Source organism: Lolium rigidum, chromosome 1 (assembly GCF_022539505.1).
Source record: "Lolium rigidum isolate FL_2022 chromosome 1, APGP_CSIRO_Lrig_0.1, whole genome shotgun sequence".
Taxonomy (NCBI): domain Eukaryota; kingdom Viridiplantae; phylum Streptophyta; class Magnoliopsida; order Poales; family Poaceae; genus Lolium; species Lolium rigidum.
In genome coordinates this window covers 211,374,317-211,393,143 of record NC_061508.1, presented here as the reverse complement: position 1 = coordinate 211,393,143, position 18,827 = coordinate 211,374,317, and the positions used below count along the sequence as shown (strand labels likewise).

The 18,827-nt window shown below is 43.5% G+C and overlaps 1 protein-coding gene across 1 annotated transcript in view; it reads left to right on the top strand.

The window, feature by feature from the left end:
* The window catches only part of LOC124654649, a 32,945-nt gene extending 30,395 nt beyond the window's left edge, over positions 1-2,550 (top strand). Inside the window, exon 5 of the mRNA XM_047193644.1 lies at positions 2,329-2,550. Coding sequence (XP_047049600.1) covers positions 2,329-2,550 — 222 coding nt within the window. The remainder of the gene's footprint in view (positions 1-2,328) is intronic.
* Positions 2,551-18,827: the final 16,277 nt, after the last annotated feature.

Below are 18,827 nucleotides of genomic sequence, written 5' to 3'. Positions count from 1 at the left end.
GCCAGGAGCATAACGGCGACGTCCCAGCCCATAGATTCCAGTGCCGCCACCGGGAATCCCAAGCTACTCGTCGATGTCGACCTAGAAACCTTCATTTGTTGGAGCGACTTCGTCCGAAACAAAGCATGCAAAGCTGAGTACAGGGACTCAAGCAAGACTTAGTACAACCTTTTAGCAAAGTCTGGTATGCGAGGCTTTATGTGGAGCTTATTTTGCGGAAAGCCAGTTTTAATTTATAAACAAGAGGGAGCAGAAGCTCGTCTATTCAGATCATTTTCAAAAGGGGATAAGAGAGCGATATCACTAGCTCTACTGATCCACCGAATCTTCATCATCAGCTGAACCTATCAACTAGGAGCACCCCCTCGATACCCTGAGGAGGGATCCTTATCACACATTGATTCCAAGTTTTACGATTAGGTTAAAGTTGTCTATGATCAACACGTCCTTCCCCAAGTCGTCCATAACCGTGAACACGGCTTTTCAAAAAGATTTACCCTGCAGGGGTGTACAACTTTACCCACACGCGCCGACCGACTCTTAGCGCCGTACGTTACACACTTCCTTGGTGTGCCTGCAGAGGTGGTCGACCAAAACCTTTCCCTTGCTTCGCCTATTCCATGAGTCAATCTAACCGGGAACTCCGTCATCGTAGGTAGCCATTCTCCGAGGCGGTCCCGGTCATTGTGCGCAGGGGATCCAGCTTCAATGCCTCCGAGCATCCTTCACCCCGGCCACGTCCCCGTATGATGCACCTTTGAAAACCTTTTCCACGCCTTCGCCATGCAGAATGCCAAATGGAACTCGCAAACTAATTGACTCATGGGTAAGCTAGGCAAGTTCGGGCCAAGGGGTTCCCATGGGCCCCGTGTGGTTGTACGCTTAGTCTTGGTTCCGAAGGCGAGAACCTCAGGTCCTAGTATCGGCGAGAACGAGTCAAATCACCACATCCCCATGTGGCGGCCCATCCAAGCCTTTAAGCATGTTTAATTAGCATCACTGATCTTACCACGTCATCCTGCCATACTAGGTTCATTCGCAGCTCTGATTCATCAACCGGATGGATCAGGATTCGTCAACTAAGCATGGCTAAGCATATTCGATATAACAGCTCTAGCGAGGCACACGAGCTCAAACCTAGTCTTGCTGGGAGCAGTGGATTAGAGTATTTAGGCTACAAGGATGATAAATGCAACACACATAGGATAACTATCCTTGCCGATAAAACATATTGGAAACGAATGCAATATGTAGGAATCAGAAGTAAAAGCATTTCGAAATCATAATATGAACCAGGCTAGGGCTTGCCTTTGTCCCTGACAAACCAATATGGATCCTCGGAGATCCCATGCTTGACTTGTTCGTCGATGGACAATTATTGATTTGCGTCATTGTTGACCTTCATCGTCTCGGGCACTTGCTCTATCGATCGCGAAGAGGCAAACACCGGAAAGGTAAAAGAACAATCAACACATGGCATCGATGCAATGCGCATACAAGAATGATGACATGATATGTTAATTAGGTACTGAACTAACCCTAAGACATCATCAATTTAATTGAGGTTCGACGGGACTAGGGTTAGTAGTTCCGGAACCGCAGAGGGGTTGATTATGTTCTTCTAAAACAACTAGGGTTCAAAGTTGTTTATCAATGCATGATTGTGTAACCAAAATGTAGATCTCATTTTTCTGAAAATTTTGATATATTATACATACTTTTCTGATCTAAAATGAATTAGTTATGATTTTTACAAGGGCCGGTATTTTCTGAAAACGGAAAAACAGAATACGAATTTGATCTTTTAAATTCTCTGAAAAGGTCTGAACTAAGTTCTTAGGCAGCACTTGGTTTAAATATTATGTCTTGCCAGTACACTGGACACACGTACAGAGTAACTGGTTTCGACATATCAGGCTAAGTTGTGGCTTCCTGGTTTCTAGTTCTTTTCCTAGAAAATTTGAACATAGCCACTGAGCTACAACTAAATCCGCTAGTGCTCTCATCTTTCTGCGCGCTACTGAATTTCGAATTGAAATGGTTCAGTTAAGCAGGCGTTTGCACAATATGGAGAGAATTTTCAGTGGAGATAATAAACATGTCAGTAGTGGATGTCTTCAGAATATACCCAGGAATGAGAATGGTTCTTGGCTTCCAGGAACGAGAACTTCAGTGTAACCTCAGTTCAGAAAACGTGCATGTACTAGGTGTAGGGATCACGTAGAAGCTAGCTTCAGCCATTTGGAAGTAGTATGAAACACGTTATCAAACTGAACGAGCTGATGCTATTCTGCTATCGGTAGATTCAAACCAAACTCTATACTGTAGCTTCCTGGACGCGCACGAACACAGTTGAGCCAGCGGAGCAGTTCGCGCGGGGCAGCGCTAGAGAACGCGTTCGACGCGAACGGCCGCGTGGAGAAGTTTGGTGGCGGCGCTGCTTGCATTTGGTCGCCGGAGCGACGCCCGGGACAATGTCTGACGGTGGCGCACGGTGGTCCTCGATGGGATGACAAACCAGAGCGAGAGGAAGGAAGGGGCGAGTTCTAGGAGAACCAGAAGCTCACCAGGACCACGCAGGTGGCGAAGGGGAGGCCCGGGGCGGCCGGAATCGATGGCGGCGACGGTCACTGGAGTTGGGGAAGACGAGGACGACCGCGTCGATTTCGGGCACGGCGGCTCGATTCCTTCGGCTAGGAAGGTCATGGCGGCGAGGCTGATCTCCAGGGACGCTCGGCCGGGCTCGGGGATGGCCGAAGCTGCGGGGCAAGGTGGTGGCCGGCGGGCTCTGGTTAGGGTTTTCGCGTGTGTCTCGCGTGAGAGAGAGAGAGGGCGAGTTGGGGAGAGTGAGGAGGAGGTCGTGGCGAGCGCGAGGGAACGCCAGGACGTCTCCCAGCCTCGAGGCGGCAAGCAGGAGGTGGCCGGACGGGGCACCAGGTGCTGCCAGGCAGCTACCTGCCTGTCCAAGGTAGAAGACAAGGGGAAATTTTCCCACAAGCCCCCTGCACTTGAGGGATTTCTCAGGAAGAATTAAAATATGGGCAAAATCAATTGTATTTTTCTATTTTGCAACCTTTTGGAGTTAGGAAATAACTCTTAACTTTAGGAAGAAAATTTTGTGGCCCTTCCTAGTATTATTTGGGAGTCCATTTTTTTTTGGTTTTGAGAGTTTGAACATTTTGGGAGAATTTTAAGCACAGGAGAAATTGCACACATTAGGGTTTTCCAAATTTAACTTCAATGCATTTTTCTTAGGAAAAATAAACATGATGCTCATGATGCACAAACAATTCCTAATTAGGGTTTAGCGAAAAGAGGGGTGTTACAGATCTATCCCCCTTAAAAGAATCTCGACCCGAGATTCCAAGGTAGGAATAGAGCAAGTAACAAGGACTACACCGGTCTGCAACGATATTGTCGATACCACGACAATCTTTCTTCTTGAAGAGGTTGATTCACGACATCATGAAGAAATTGGTCCACAACACCATAAAGAGGTTGATCTCTAACAGTATGAAGAGGTCTTCATTTTGCTTTCTTCACCCTAAAGGAAAGAGGGAATGACACTGGACGATGGATCTTCACAAAGATCGAGTATCTCATGGTCAACTCATAGAATGAGTGTTTTAAAACAACTCTTGTGCTGATAAACATGAAACACATCAAGGTAACGGATGAGACGTGAGAAGTTTCAAATTTTGGTAGGCAATTGCTCCACGCTTGACAAGAATACGAAGGGACAAAGTAGCGAGGAGTTAAGCTGCCTTTGATACCATAATGAGGCACTCTTAGATAGGGTGACTCGTAGAAGCGCGAATGATTATCCAACGAGAGCAACTTTGAATTTCAAAATTATAGTCACTCTTCAGGTAGGATACATGAAACGATTGTTGTCTACTCAAAAGGCTGAGGCCTAGATGACTGACGAATTCACACAACGTGTGAATTGATTAGAACTTCAGGTACAAATCAAAGGAAGGGGAGAACATTGGCTACTGAAGTGCCAAGGTTCATGATATAACTTAATGTTACTTGAACGAAGAGAAAACGGAGATTTGACATCCTAAGAAAAGATACTTCTCCCAGGATTTCAACTTTGGATATGACAAGAGAATTTTCATTCGGTTAAAGCTTGCTCAAAAGTACTGGGGTCACATATGGCTGACTAATTCACACAACGTGTGAACTTAAGAGAGCTTCAAGTAAAAACCAAAGGAAGGGGGAAAGCATTGTCGAACGACATAGTAAGAATCACCGGGAAGTGAATTTTCTCCTGATGGAGTTGTTGTCACAGGAGAAATGGTTTCGAAGGATTGACCGAGAGACACTTAGAAACTAGGCTTCTAATGTTCTCCTTGATGTTCTAGACGCCAATATCAGGATTCTGACTAGCCTTCAATAGATCATTAAGTGAAGGACGGACTTCGGGATTGAAAAGACATCGTAAGGGCAACTCCTAGAATAAGTTGCACAATATTCTTATGGAGAGTGGTTATTCTTGTTGTTTCAAGAGATTATGGCATTGGACCTTCCGACTAATTGTGTTAACCACGACATCAATCTTGCCGGATTTACAAAGGGACCTATGTCATGAATCCTTGAGAAACACTAACCATCATTGCCGCTTGAGATTCAGCTTAGGTTAGGTGTAAAGATATTTCAGACTTGGCAAGTCCAAATAGAAATTTGCAACATCTACCACCAAGGTAAAGCTACTATATTCTCAAGATATAGACTACAATGTCAAGCTCCAAAATATTGAGCTAGATTACGTAAAACCATGTGGCTGCGACTGCCAAAGGCAATTGCGTGCACATGAACTTCTTGCAATGTAACACAATTGAGTCCTGGTGGGGACATCAAAGAAAATATCAAATAGATTAAGCTTCTTCTCTTTCTTGAACAAACCAGTCAGTGGCTTAGTGTGCGTGGATGAAAGTTTCAAGGAAGGGAGGTAACAACCTTCCATCTCAAGAATATTCCGCACATGCATGACCAACTTGCGATGATTCCCGAGGAAAAACAAAGGAAACTTTACTCGGATCCACGGCGACATCTTTCAGCAAATGCACGTGAACCAGAGAAGATCACTTCCAGCATCCAGAACACATACTTCGTGACAACACAAAGATGGTTCTTAAAAGTTTCCAATATTAGTGCCAACTGTTCAATGTGAACCTCTTTAGACATGAAGACAATAAGAATGTCATCGATGGGCTAGACAACAAATTTACCAAGATACTCCAATTAGAGACTCACATGTTGCACGAACAAGGCAAGAGTATTGGTCTGGCCAAAGGACATGAAGATGTACTCAAGTGAAACACCATGAGTATAAACACCATCAAGATAGTCCTTGGAACTGAGTATGATTTGACGATAGCCCAAGCTCAAATCAAACATGGGGAAGATAGCATATCCATAAAGGAGATACTTCCTGACTTCAACACGAACAAAACTAGACACCCCTTTAAGAAGGACCAAAGTTAGATAGAGCATTTGTCTTTCAACTCTCCAAGTTGTTGTTTAAGCTCAACCAACTAGTCTAGGATATCCAGTATGCTTTCTTGGAGAAGGAGGGATTCAGAGAACCCACTTACTCACGAACCTAACAACATGGTCATGTGGAAACATGACGATACTTCTAGAAAGACATCCAGAATATCACGTACCATCGATATATCACTGAGTTCGAGGGGGAAGCTTGCTTTACAAAGCAACTGATGTGGTCTTGAGAGCTTTGGTATGAACCTAACTCTTTGATCTAAGAAGGTGTGCCTAGATATCAGACTAGGGAACACAGTCAAACTTCGCTTAGTGATCGGCTAACCAATCGGGTTAAGAATGACACAAACGTCCTTAGATTTCGAAGAAATGAGAATTTCTAAGAATCTCGGATGGACACATCAATACATACACACCAACATTCCCAAGCACGGACAGCTTGGAGGAAGGGCGAGTAAAGATATGTAAGAGCATCACTTCATCGATAAAGCCATGAGACTTAGCACGACCTATAGATATAAAAGAGTGTGATACTCGAAGGTAGAAGAGAACATAAGGTGCATAAACCTTATATATTGCGGATTACAACACTTTGACCAAGTCCTAGAAATGGACGAGGTACTAGAGTTTGTGTCTCCTGACATCTCGAAGTGAAATGTCTTGACGGGACAAAAGAGTAAGATGCACTCGAAGACTCCAATGCACAATTACAACTTGGCTGCTAATTAGCAGACAAAGGTTAGAAAGTAACTAAGAGGAGGAACATGATCAGCATTAGTACTCCTGAGATGTAGATGCACAAGATAACACTCTTGTAAAACTCGTGCTAAAAAGAGAAGTGTGGCAGAGTCACAAACATAGATGTGAGACTCACAAAGAGCACTCTTGTCGTGATCCATCTGGTTCTAGGGAAGAACCTGTGCCATACCTAATGGTAGGGAAATAATTTCTATTGTCGCAATTCAATCACGACTATAACCAAAAGTTTGAAGGCTAGATGGATTTCGAAGTTAACCATCATGATGTATGGTTTGACCATGAACAATAGGGGTCAACGGAATGGATCTTGGGTTAAAGGTCAGCATCATGTACTGAGGTTCAAAAGAATCCAACACAATCCGGGACCTTCGGTTCAAGTCCAAGGTTTAGAACATAAAGAAAGGTGTAACTACTATCTGAGTGACACGAAGGACACTACGAGGTAGTGATCACAAGGTAACTTTCAAGAAGCCATACATAGCTTCATAAGTATCCAAAAAAAAGAGAGGCATTCCAGGTGAAAGGAAACCTCGAAGCCTAGAACAAAATGATGTGGAACCCACAAAATAGAGAGATTATGATGGAAGAAAATCTCTCGATTGAAACAAAACAAAGAGAGAACAAAGAACACACAAGACTTTAGAAAACTCAACACTAGGTCAACTGGTTAAGAAACGACCTGCCCTTCAAGCACCTAAGTTTCGAAAGACCAGAAGAGATGGTAAAACTTTTTCAAATCAACACAAGGTAAGGTGTGACTCTGAATTAGAGCGATACAAGATAAGGAGTAAAAAGAATCCTAATCAGATTTTCGCAAATACTTTTAGCTTTCAAATAGTTTTCACAACCACTAGACTCAACATCGACCAGTGGAAAGGGTTTCCTACAGGTAGTCCTGCTCTGATACCAAAACCTGTGGGGACCCCGGGGGTTCGTAGGCTAGACAAACCCAGATCTCCATCTGGCATACGCCTAACCTAGATCTCTAGGGCCTACAGGGTGAGAATAGGTAACACAACAGGTGACTCGCGACTCAAAGAGTAATACAAGCTCATAACCGAGCAAAAGAACCAAAGTATTACAAGCGAGAGGTCACCGACCCGACATTTCATCAATCAACGAAGCGAAGTTATGCTATTCTAAATAGCAAGATAGCAAAAGGCCTAAGAGGCCAGGAGCATAACGGCGACGTCCCGGCCCATAGATTCCGGCCGCCACCCGGGAATCGCAAGCTACTCGTCGATGTCGACCTAGAAACCTTCATTTGTTGGAGCGACTTCGTCCGAAACAAAGCATGCAAAGCCGAGTACGAGGGACTCGGCAAGACTTAGTACAACCTTTTAGCAAAGCTGGTATGCGAGGCTTTATGTGGAGCTTATTTTGCGGAAAGCCAGTTTTCATTTATAAACAAGAGGGAGCAGAAGCTCGTCTATTCAGATCATTTTCAAAAGGGGATAAGAGAGCGATATCACTAGCTCTACTGATCCACCGAATCTTCATCATCAGCTGAACCTATCAACTAGGAGCACCCCCTCGATACCCTGAGGAGGAGGATCCTTATCACACATTGATTCCAAGTTTTACGATTAGGTTAAAGTTGTCTATGATCAACACGTCCTTCCCCAAGTCGTCCATAACCGTGGACACGGCTTTTCGAAAAGATTTACCCCTGCAGGGGTGTACAACTTTACCCACACGCGCCGACCGACTCTTAGCGCCGTACGTTACACACTTCCTTGGTGTGCCTGCAGAGGGTGGTCGACCAAAACCTTTCCCTTGCTTCGCCTATTCCATGAGTCAATCTAACCGGGAACTCCGTCATCGTAGGTAGCCATTCTCCGAGGCGGTCCCGGTCATTGTGCGCGGGGATCCAGGTTCAATGCCTCCGAGCATCCTTCACCCCGGCCACGTCCCCGTATGATGCACCTTTGAAAACCTTTTCCACGTCTTCGCCATGCGGAATGCCAAATGGAACTCGCAAACTAATTGACTCATGGGTAAGCTAGGCAAGTTCGGGCCAAGGGGTTCCCATGGGCCCCGTGTGGTTGTACGCTCAGTCTTGGTTCCGAAGGCGAGAACCTCAGGTCCTAGTATCGGCGAGAACGAGTCAAATCACCACATCCCCATGTGGCGGCCCATCCAAGCCTTTAAGCATGTTTAATTAGCATCACTGATCTTACCACGTCATCCTGCCATACTAGGTTCATTCGCAGCTCTGATTCATCAACCGGATGGATCAGGATTCGTCAACTAAGCATGGCTAAGCATATTCGATATAACAGCTCTAGCGAGGCACACGAGCTCAAACCTAGTCTTGCTGGGAGCAGTGGATTAGAGTATTTAGGCTACAAGGATGATAAATGCAACACACATAGGATAACTATCCCTGCCGATAAAACATATTGGAAACGAATGCAATATGTAGGAATCAGAAGTAAAAGCATTTCGAAATCATAAAATGAACCAGGCTAGGGCTTGCCTTTGTCCCTGACAAACCAATATGGATCCTCGGAGATCCCATGCTTGACTTGTTCGTCGATGGACAATTATTGATTTGCGTCATTGTTGACCTTCATCGTCTCGGGCACTTGCTCTATCGATCGCGAAGAGGCAAACACCGGAAAAGTAAAAGAACAATCAACACATGGCATCGATGCAATGCGCATACAAGAATGATGACATGATATGTTAATTAGGTACTGAACTAACCCTAAGACATCATCAATTTAATTGAGGTTCGACGGGACTAGGGTTAGTAGTTCCGAAACCGCAGAGGGGTTGATTATGTTCTTCTAAAACAACTAGGGTTCAAAGTTGTTTATGAATGCATGATTGTGTAACCAAAATGTAGATCTCATTTTTCTGAAAATTTTGATATATTATACATACTTTTCTGATCTAAAATGAATTAGTTATGATTTTTACAAGGGCCGGTATTTTCTGAAAACGGAAAAACAGAATACGAATTTGATCTTTTAAATTCTCTGAAAAGGTCTGAACTAAGTTCTTAGGCAGCACTTGGTTTAAATATTATGTCTTGCCAGTACACTGGACACACGTACAGAGTAACTGGTTTCGACATATCAGGCTAAGTTGTGGCTTCCTGGTTTCTAGTTCTTTTCCTAGAAAATTTGAACATAGCCACTGAGCTACAACTAAATCCGCTAGCGCTCTCATCTTTCTGCGCGCTACTGAATTTCGAATTGAAATGGTTCAGTTAATCAGGCGTTTGCACAATATGGAGAGAATTTTCAGTGGAGATAATAAACATGTCAGTAGTGGATGTCTTCAGAATATACCCAGGAATGAGAATGGTTCTTGGCTTCCAGGAAGAGAACTTCAGTGTAACCTCAGTTCAGAAAACGTGCATGTACTAGGTGTAGGGATCACGTAGAAGCTAGCTTCAGCCATTTGGAAGTAGTATGAAACACGTTATCAAACTGAACGAGCTGATGCTATTCTGCTATCGGTAGATTCAAACCAAACTCTATACTGTAGCTTCCTGGACGCGCACGAACACAGTTGAGCCAGCGGAGCAGTTCGCGCGGGGCAGCGCTAGAGAACGCGTTCGACGCGAACGGCCGCGTGGAGAAGTTTGGTGGCGGCGCTGCTTGCATTTGGTCGCCGGAGCGACGCCCGGGACAATGTCTGACGGTGGCGCACGGTGGTCCTCGATGGGATGACAAACCAGAGCGAGAGGAAGGAAGGGGCGAGTTCTAGGAGAACCAGAAGCTCACCAGGACCACGCAGGTGGCGAAGGGGAGGCCCGGGGCGGCCGGAATCGATGGCGGCGACGGTCACTGGAGTTGGGGAAGACGAGGACGACCGCGTCGATTTCGGGCACGGCGGCTCGATTCCTTCGGCTAGGAAGGTCATGGCGGCGAGGCTGATCTCCAGGGACGCTCGGCCGGGCTCGGGGATGGCCGAAGCTGCGGGGCAAGGTGGTGGCCGGCGGGCTCTGGTTAGGGTTTTCGCGTGTGTCTCGCGTGAGAGAGAGAGAGGGCGAGTTGGGGAGAGTGAGGAGGAGGTCGTGGCGAGCGCGAGGGAACGCCAGGACGTCTCCCAGCCTCGAGGCGGCAAGCAGGAGGTGGCCGGACGGGGCACCAGGTGCTGCCAGGCAGCTACCTGCCTGTCCAAGGTAGAAGACAAGGGGAAATTTTCCCACAAGCCCCCTGCACTTGAGGGATTTCTCAGGAAGAATTAAAATATGGGCAAAATCAATTGTATTTTTCTATTTTGCAACCTTTTGGAGTTAGGAAATAACTCTTAACTTTAGGAAGAAAATTTTGTGGCCCTTCCTAGTATTATTTGGGAGTCCATTTTTTTTTGGTTTTGAGAGTTTGAACATTTTGGGAGAATTTTAAGCACAGGAGAAATTGCACACATTAGGGTTTTCCAAATTTAACTTCAATGCATTTTTCTTAGGAAAAATAAACATGATGCTCATGATGCACAAACAATTCCTAATTAGGGTTTAGCGAAAAGAGGGGTGTTACAACCGGCGTCAAATTGGGGCTGCTCCGGCTACAATGTGATGGGGAATGTGGTCTAGAAGAAGCAGAGATGGGAGGAGAGCTGGATGGTGTGAAGAATCGAGGAGCGGGTGGCGTCTATTTATAGCGGCGCGAGGGTGCTGCGGGTACCCGTGGAGGTCGTCCATGGCGCGGTCGTTCTGGTGCACGAAAGGGCAAGGCGAGGACGGCACGGGGTAGCTGGCATCATGGCGAGGCTCGCGTGCTAGCTGGCGCGGCGAAAGCAAGATGGGATGGTGCATGAGAGGGCAGCGTCTGCTGCAGGTATGGCGACAACTTTATGCGCGGGCGGCGGCGACAGGGCGCGCGCAGGCGCTTGAGCATGTCTACTGCATAGCCGTTGGCGTGGAGATGCTGTGCGCAGAGACGGAGGGGTAGGGAAGGACGGAGGCGACGGGGCGTGCTGTCGGTCTGGCGCGTCCAGAGCGCAGTGAGCGCGCATGCTGGCATGCCTGGGATGCTCTGGGCGCGTACGGGGTTGGCCAATTCCGACCTCTCGCGTGCCAGGGGTTGGCATGGGCTGGTTCAGGGTTGCCTGGAGATGCTCTGGGACAAGGTTAAAGGGAGAGAGAGGATCAGAGATGGGAGATGGCATGGAGGTGTGCAAAGGGCACGACATGGGGTGGTTCTGATCATGTCCATGCTTTAATCATCAAAGCAATGGCTTGGTTTGGACCAGGACACATAGGAGTACAAGATTGATCAGGGATTGTCTCAGGTTTAGGCCAAAAACCAGTGGGTAATAGAGTGTGTGTGAAAAGCAGATTCTAGCCTGCCATGTGTTTGATGAAATGGCCGCGAGAACATTTGGTTTGAATTTTGCAACGATTTTTGGTGGAGTTGATTCAATTAATGTTTGGCACACAATGGTGGTGGTGGTGTGCAAAATTGAGTTGGTTTGTGAAAATCCAAAATGTGTAAGATCTAGTTTTTGTTTCAAAGTTGCCACTTGTCATTCTTATATTAAGCAAGTGAGGCAGAGTCAACCATGTTGGTCAACACAAAAATTGTTCACCTTGATGTGCTCTTGGATTAGGTGTAAAGAGTTGGGATGGCTAGGTTTAAGATTTGCTTAATACAAGGGCTCAAAGTGGGTAACATATTAATAGTGACAGATTTGACCATTATCATATGTCACTTGAATTTGATTTTTTCCTTTGCTTTGATTTGTGTTTCTTTGATTCAAAAGTTTTTGTTATTGGTCTAGGGATGTTTCCCAAGCATTGGCACAAGTCATTATGGCCTTGGTTGAAGATTTGCAAAAATGGCCATTTGCTCTCATATGGCTTTTTATTTTGTTTTCATATTCTCTTATTTGATTTATTTTGGACCTCAATTGGCAAGTGTTAGGGTTTTAGAGGTAATGGTAACATTCAAGAAAACAATAATGGCACAACTCAACCAAACATGCATGATCACTATGCACACTATGCAACATATTTAAAGTTTTTGTTAGTTCCAAAATTTGAATTTTGGAAACTCCTTTTTTTATTGATTTGAAATTTGGGATGTTACAAACCCTTCCCCCTTACAAAAGATCTCGTCCCGAGATCTTAAAGAAAACTAGGCACTAAAGAGATCTGGGAATTCCTTCTTCATATCTTCTTCTCGCTCCCAAGTGGCTTCTTCTTCGGTATGGTTACTCCATTGAATCTTCAGGAACTTTATACTTCTGGTGCGGGTGGTTCGGAATGCTTCCTCCAAGATACGAATGTGTACTTCACGATAGGTCAAGTCCTTGTTGATATCCACCGATCTGTGATCGATGTTCTTGAACACTTCCGTCTTCTCCGGAACTTCTAACACTTCCGTAGTAAGGATATGTGAAACACATTATGCACCGCGGACATTTCCTCCGGTAGTTCCAGTTGATAAGATACTTCCCCTCGGTGACTCAGAACTTTGAAGGGTCCAACATATCTGGGTGCAAGCTTTCCTCTAAGCTAGAATCCCTGCATTCCTTTAAGGGGTGATACTTTTAGATACACAAAGTCTCCGATATTGAAAGTCATTTCTCAGCGTCTCTTGTCAGCATAACTCTTCTGTCGAGGTTGGGCAGTCTTGTGGTATTCACGGATCTTGTGAACCTTCTCTTCAGCTTCTCGGAGGATATCAGGTCCAAATATTTGACTATCTCCGACTTCTGACCAGTTCAGAGGGGTACGTCACTTCCTTCCGTACAAAGATTCAAAGGGGGCCATTTGCAAACTAGCTTGATAACTGTTGTTGTATGAGAATTCTGCATAAGGCAAGCAGTCTTCCCATTTAGATCCATATTCGAACACACAGGCTCTCAACATATCTTCCAGTATCTGGTTGACTCTTTCGGTCTGTCCGTCAGTCTGCGGGTGATAAGCTATGCTGAAATTCAGACGGGTTCCTAGTCCTTCATGTACTTTCTGCCAGAATCTTGAGGTGAATTGAGATCCTCTATCTAACACGATTGACTTTGGGGTTCCATGCAGGCTGACTATTCTTGAGATGTATAACTCAGCTAGCTTAGGGCCTTGATAGGTGGTCTTGACTGGGATGAAATGTGCTACCTTGGTTAATCTATCAACCACTACCCAAATGGAATCATTTCCTCTACTTGATTTGGGCAATCCGGTGATGAAGTCCATTCCTATAGAATCCCACTTCCATTCGGGAATCTGTAATGGCTGTAGTAATCCTGCGGGTCGCTGATACGCGTACAGCACGCGTCCGTTGGGAACCCCACTTCGTTTCCCTTTCGGACTTCTGGAAGCTCCGTGGAAAAATAAGATCCTGGACGTTGATTTCGTCCAATTCCGAGAATATTTCCTTACTAGGATTTCCGAAACCGAAAATAGCAGAAAACAACAACTGGCTCTTCGACATCTCGTTAATAGGTTAGTGCTGGAAAATGCATAAATATGACATAAAGTATGTATAAAACATGTGAGTATCATCATAAAAGTAGCATGGAACATAAGAAATTATCGATACGTTGGAGACGTATCAGCATCCCCAAGCTTAGTTCCTACTCGTCCCGAGTAGGTAAACGATAACAAAGATGATTTCTGAAGTGACATGCTATCATAATCTTGATCAATACTATTGTAAGCACATGTAATGAATGCAGCGATTCGAAGCAATGGTAAATACAATGAGTAAACAATTGAACCATATAGCAAAGACTTTTCATGAATAGTACTTTCAAGACAAGCATCAATAAGTCTTGCATAAGAGTTAACTCATAAAGCAATAAATTCAAAGTAAAGGTATTGAAGCAACACAGAGGAAGATTAAGTTTCAGCGGTTGCTTTCAACTTGTAACATGTATATCTCATGGATATTGTCAACATAAAGTAATATAATAAGTGCAATATGCAAGTATGTAGGAATCAATGTACAGTTAACACAAGTGTTTGCTTCTTGAGATAGAAGGAAATGGGTAAACTGACTCAACATAAAAGTAGAAGAATGGCCCTTCGCAGAGGGAAGCATTGATTGCTGTGTTTGTGCTAGAGCTTTTATTTTGTAAACAAGAAACAATTTTGTCAACGGTAGAAATAAAGCATATGTATTATGTAAATTATATCCTACAAGTTGCAAGCCTCATGCATAGTATACCAATAGTGCCCGCACCTTGTCCTAATTAGCTCGGATTACCTGGATTATCATCGCAATACATATGTTTTAACCAAGTATCACAAAGGGGTACCTCTATGCCGCCTGTACAAAGGTCTAAGGAGAAAGCTCGCATCGGATTTCTCACTTTTGATTATTCTCAACTTAGACATCCATACCGGGACAACATAGACAACAGATAATGGACTCCTCTTTGATGCATAAGCATTTAGCAACAAATAATATTCTCATATGAGATTGAGGATAGTTGTCCAAAACTGAAACTTCCACCATGGATCATGGCTTTAGTTAGCGGCCCAATGTTCTTCTCTAACAATATGCATACTCAAACCATTCAACTCATGGTAAATCACCCTTACTTCAGACAAGACGAACATGCATAGAAACTCACATGATATTCAACAAAGTGTTGATGGCATCTCCAAGAACATGGTTGTCGCTGAACAAGCAACTTAATTATAAGAGATAAGATGCATAAGTACATATTCAATACCACAATAGTTTTTAGGCTATTTGTCCCATGAGCTATATATTGCAAAGGCGAAGAATGGAAATTTAAAGGTAGCACTCAAGCAATTTACTTTGGAATGGCGGAGAAATACCATGTAGTAGGTAGGTATGGTGGACACAAGTGGCATAGTGTTTGGCTCAAGGATTTTGGATGCATGAGAAGTATTCCCTCTCAATACAAGGCTTAGGCTAGCAAGGTTATTTAAAGCAAACACAAGTATGAACCGGTACAACAAAACTCACATAAAAGACATATTGTAAGCATTATAAGACTCTACACCGTCTTCCTTGTTGTTCGACCCTTACTAGAAAATATCTAGACCTTAGAGAGACCAATCATGCAAACCAAATTTTAGCAAGCTCTATGTATTTCTTCACTAATTAGTGCAAAGTATATGATGCAAGAGCTTAAACATGAGCACAACAATTGCCAAGTATCACATTATTCAAGATATTATACCAATTACCACATATAGCATTTACCGTTTCCAACCATATAACAATTGAACGAAGCAGTTCAACCTTCGCCATGAACATTATGAGTAAAGCCTAAGGACATATTTGTCCATATGCAACAGCGGAGCGTGTCTCTCTCCCACACAATGAATGGTAGGATCCAACTTTATTCAAACAAAAACAAAAATAAAAACATACAGACGCTCCAAGTAAAGCGTATAAGATGTGACGGAATAAAAATCTAGTTTCACTAGAGGAACCTGATAATGTTGTCGATGAAGAAGGGGATGCCTTGGGCATCCCCAAGCTTAGATGCTTGAGTCTTCTTGAAATATGCAGGGATGAACCACCGGGGCGTCCCCAAGCTTAGAGCTTTCACTCTCCTTGATCATATTGTATCATCCTCCTCTCTTGATCCTTGAAAACTTCCTCCACACCAAACTCGAAACAACTCATTAGAGGGTTAGTGCATAATCAAAATTCACATGTTTAGAGGTGACATAATCATTCTTTAACACTTCTGGACATCGCATAAAGCTACTGAAAGTTAATGGAATAAAGAAATCCATCAAACATAGCAAAACAGGCAATGCGAGATAAAAGGCAGAATCTGTCAAAACAGAACAGTCCGTAAAGACGAATTGTTTAGGTGCACCAGACTAGCTCAGATGAAAATGCTCAAATTTAATGAAAGTTGCGTATATATCTGAGGATCACTCACGTAAATTGGCAGAATTTTCTGAGTTACCTACAGAGCCTACTGCTCAAATTCGTGACAGCAAGAAATCTGTTTCTGCGCAGCAATCCAAATCTAGTATGAACCTTACTATCAAAGACTTTACTTGGCACAACAATGCAGTAAAATTAAGATAAGGAGAGGTTGCTACAGTAGTAACAACTTCCAAGACTCAAATATAAAACAAAAGTACTGTAGTAAAATGATGGGTTGTCTTCTATAAGCGCTTTTCTTTAACGCCTTTCAGCTAGGCGCAGAAAGTGTGTATCAAGTAACATCAAGAGATGAAGCATCAACATCATAATTTGTCACTTTAGGTATCTTAGATGCTCCGTTATCTGTAGTGGTATTAATAGCTTTATTAATTTTAGGCCTATAATAGTTTTTTGGTTTAGGCACCTTAGAGACATACATGAACTTTTGCTCCTTACCCACATACGCTTTCTCCTTAAACTTATGAGAAGAAAAAGTTGAACCCAAGGTTCCCATAGCTTCTTCAAGTTCACTAATCCTTTGGATTTGATTATCATGAATATCACAAGCTTCTAAGATGGCAATTCTCTCATTAATTCCACCTAGAGATTTATCAAGTTTATCAGTGCTATTAAGTAATACTCCCAAATTAGTCTCGATACTTGGAAGATTTTGCTCTATGGTCTCCAACTTTTTCATGACATCTTCAAGAGAGATTTCAATTTTAACTTTATTAATAGGTGGTATTCCGAATAGACTCTCAATAATGCAACTAGCTTCTAAAGCGGGAGTGCCTAGGAAATTACCTCCCGCAAGACAATCAAGAACATACCTATTCCAGCTAGAGATACCAACATAAAAATTCCCGAGTAGGATAGTGGTGGAGTGTTTCTTACTGCATCTATTATGAGCATCACTAATTCTATACCAAGCATCTTTTAAACATTCTCCCCCTTGTCACTTAAACGAACGAACTTCAACTTCAGGATTACTCATTTTAGCAATAGTAAATAAAGCAAACTAGATAAAGTAAATGCAAGTAACTAATTTTTTGTGTGTTTTTAATATGGAGAACAAGACAGTAAATAAAGTAAAACTAGCAACTAATTTTTTTGTGTTTTGTTTTAGTGCAGCAAACAAAGTAGTAAATAAAATAAAGCAAGACAAAAACAAAATAAAGAGATTGGAAGTGGAGACTCCCCTTGCAGCGTGTCTTGATCTCCCCGGCAACGGCGCCAGAAAAAGTGCTTGATACGCGTACATCACGCGTCCGTTGGGAACCCCACTTCGTTTCCCTTTCGGACTTCTGGAAGCTTCGTGGAAAAATAAGATCCTGGGCATTGATTTCGTCCAATTCCGAGAATATTTCCTTACTAGGATTTCTGAAACCAAAAACAGCAGAAAACAAGAATCGGCTCTTCGGCATCTCGTTAATAGGTTAGTGCCGGAAAATGCATAAATATGACATAAAGTATGTATAAAACATGTGAGTATCATCATAAAAGTAGCATGGAACATAAGAAATTATCGATACCGTTGGAGACGTATCAGTCGCTGATGCTCGGCCTTGACTCTCTGACAGATATCACATTTGGCGATGTAACTTCCGATTTCTCTCTTCATTCCATGCCACCAAAATTGTTCCTTCAAGTCTTGGTACATCTTGGTTCCTCCGGGATGAATGGAGTAAAGGGTGTCATGGGCTTCCTTCAAAATGACTTGATTCAACTCTGAATCTGATGGCACACATAGACGTTCGTTGTACCAAAGAACTCCTTCTTCATCTTCGGTAAATCCCGGTGCCTTTCCTGCAGCTATTTGGCTCTTGATTCCATCAATGCTAGCATTTCCCTTTTGTGCTTCCTTTATCTGACTAATCAAGGTAGGCTGGAGTTCAATGCTTGCTAGGAATCCTTCACTAACTAGCTCCAGTCTAAACTGCTCAAATTCTTGATGCAAACTAGGTTGCTTCTGCGATCATGGAGTTCAGTTGACACGGCAGTCTACTCAGGGCATCCGCTACCACATTGGCCTTGCTGGGGTGGTAGTGAATTTCCATTTCATAATCCTTGATTAAATCTATCCATCTTCTCTGCCTCATATTCAGCTCCTTCTGTGTGAAAATATACTTCAGGCTCTTGTGATCCGAATAGATCTCGCGTTGATTACCCATGAGGTAATGACGCCATACTTTCAGGGCTAAAACTACTGCTGCCAATTCTAAGTCATGAGTTGGATAATTCTGCGCATGTTGCTTAAGTTGCCTAGACATGTAAGATATGACCTTGCCTTCTTGCATCAACACACATCCAAGACCAATCTTGGAGGCGTCACAGTAGACGTCAAATGGCTTGGTGATGTCCGGCATGATCAATATTGGGGCTGAGGTCAATCTGCTCTTGAGCTGCTGGAAACTTTCTTCACATTTATCATTCCATTCAAACTTCTTATCCTTCTTCAACAATTGAGTCATTGGTCTTGCTATGCTGGAGAATCCCTCAAGAAAAAATGCGATAATATCCCGCCAATCCAAGAAATGCACGGACTTCAGTATGAGTGGTTGGGGCTTTCCATTCTGCAACGGTCTTGATCTTTGCGGGGTCAACGGCAATTCCTCCCGCAGACAAGATATGTCCCAGGAATCCTACTTCCTTTAACCAAAACTCATATTTGCTGAACTTGGCATATAACTGATGCTCCCTAAGGGTATCCAAGACAACTTCCAAATGTTGCTCATGTTCGTC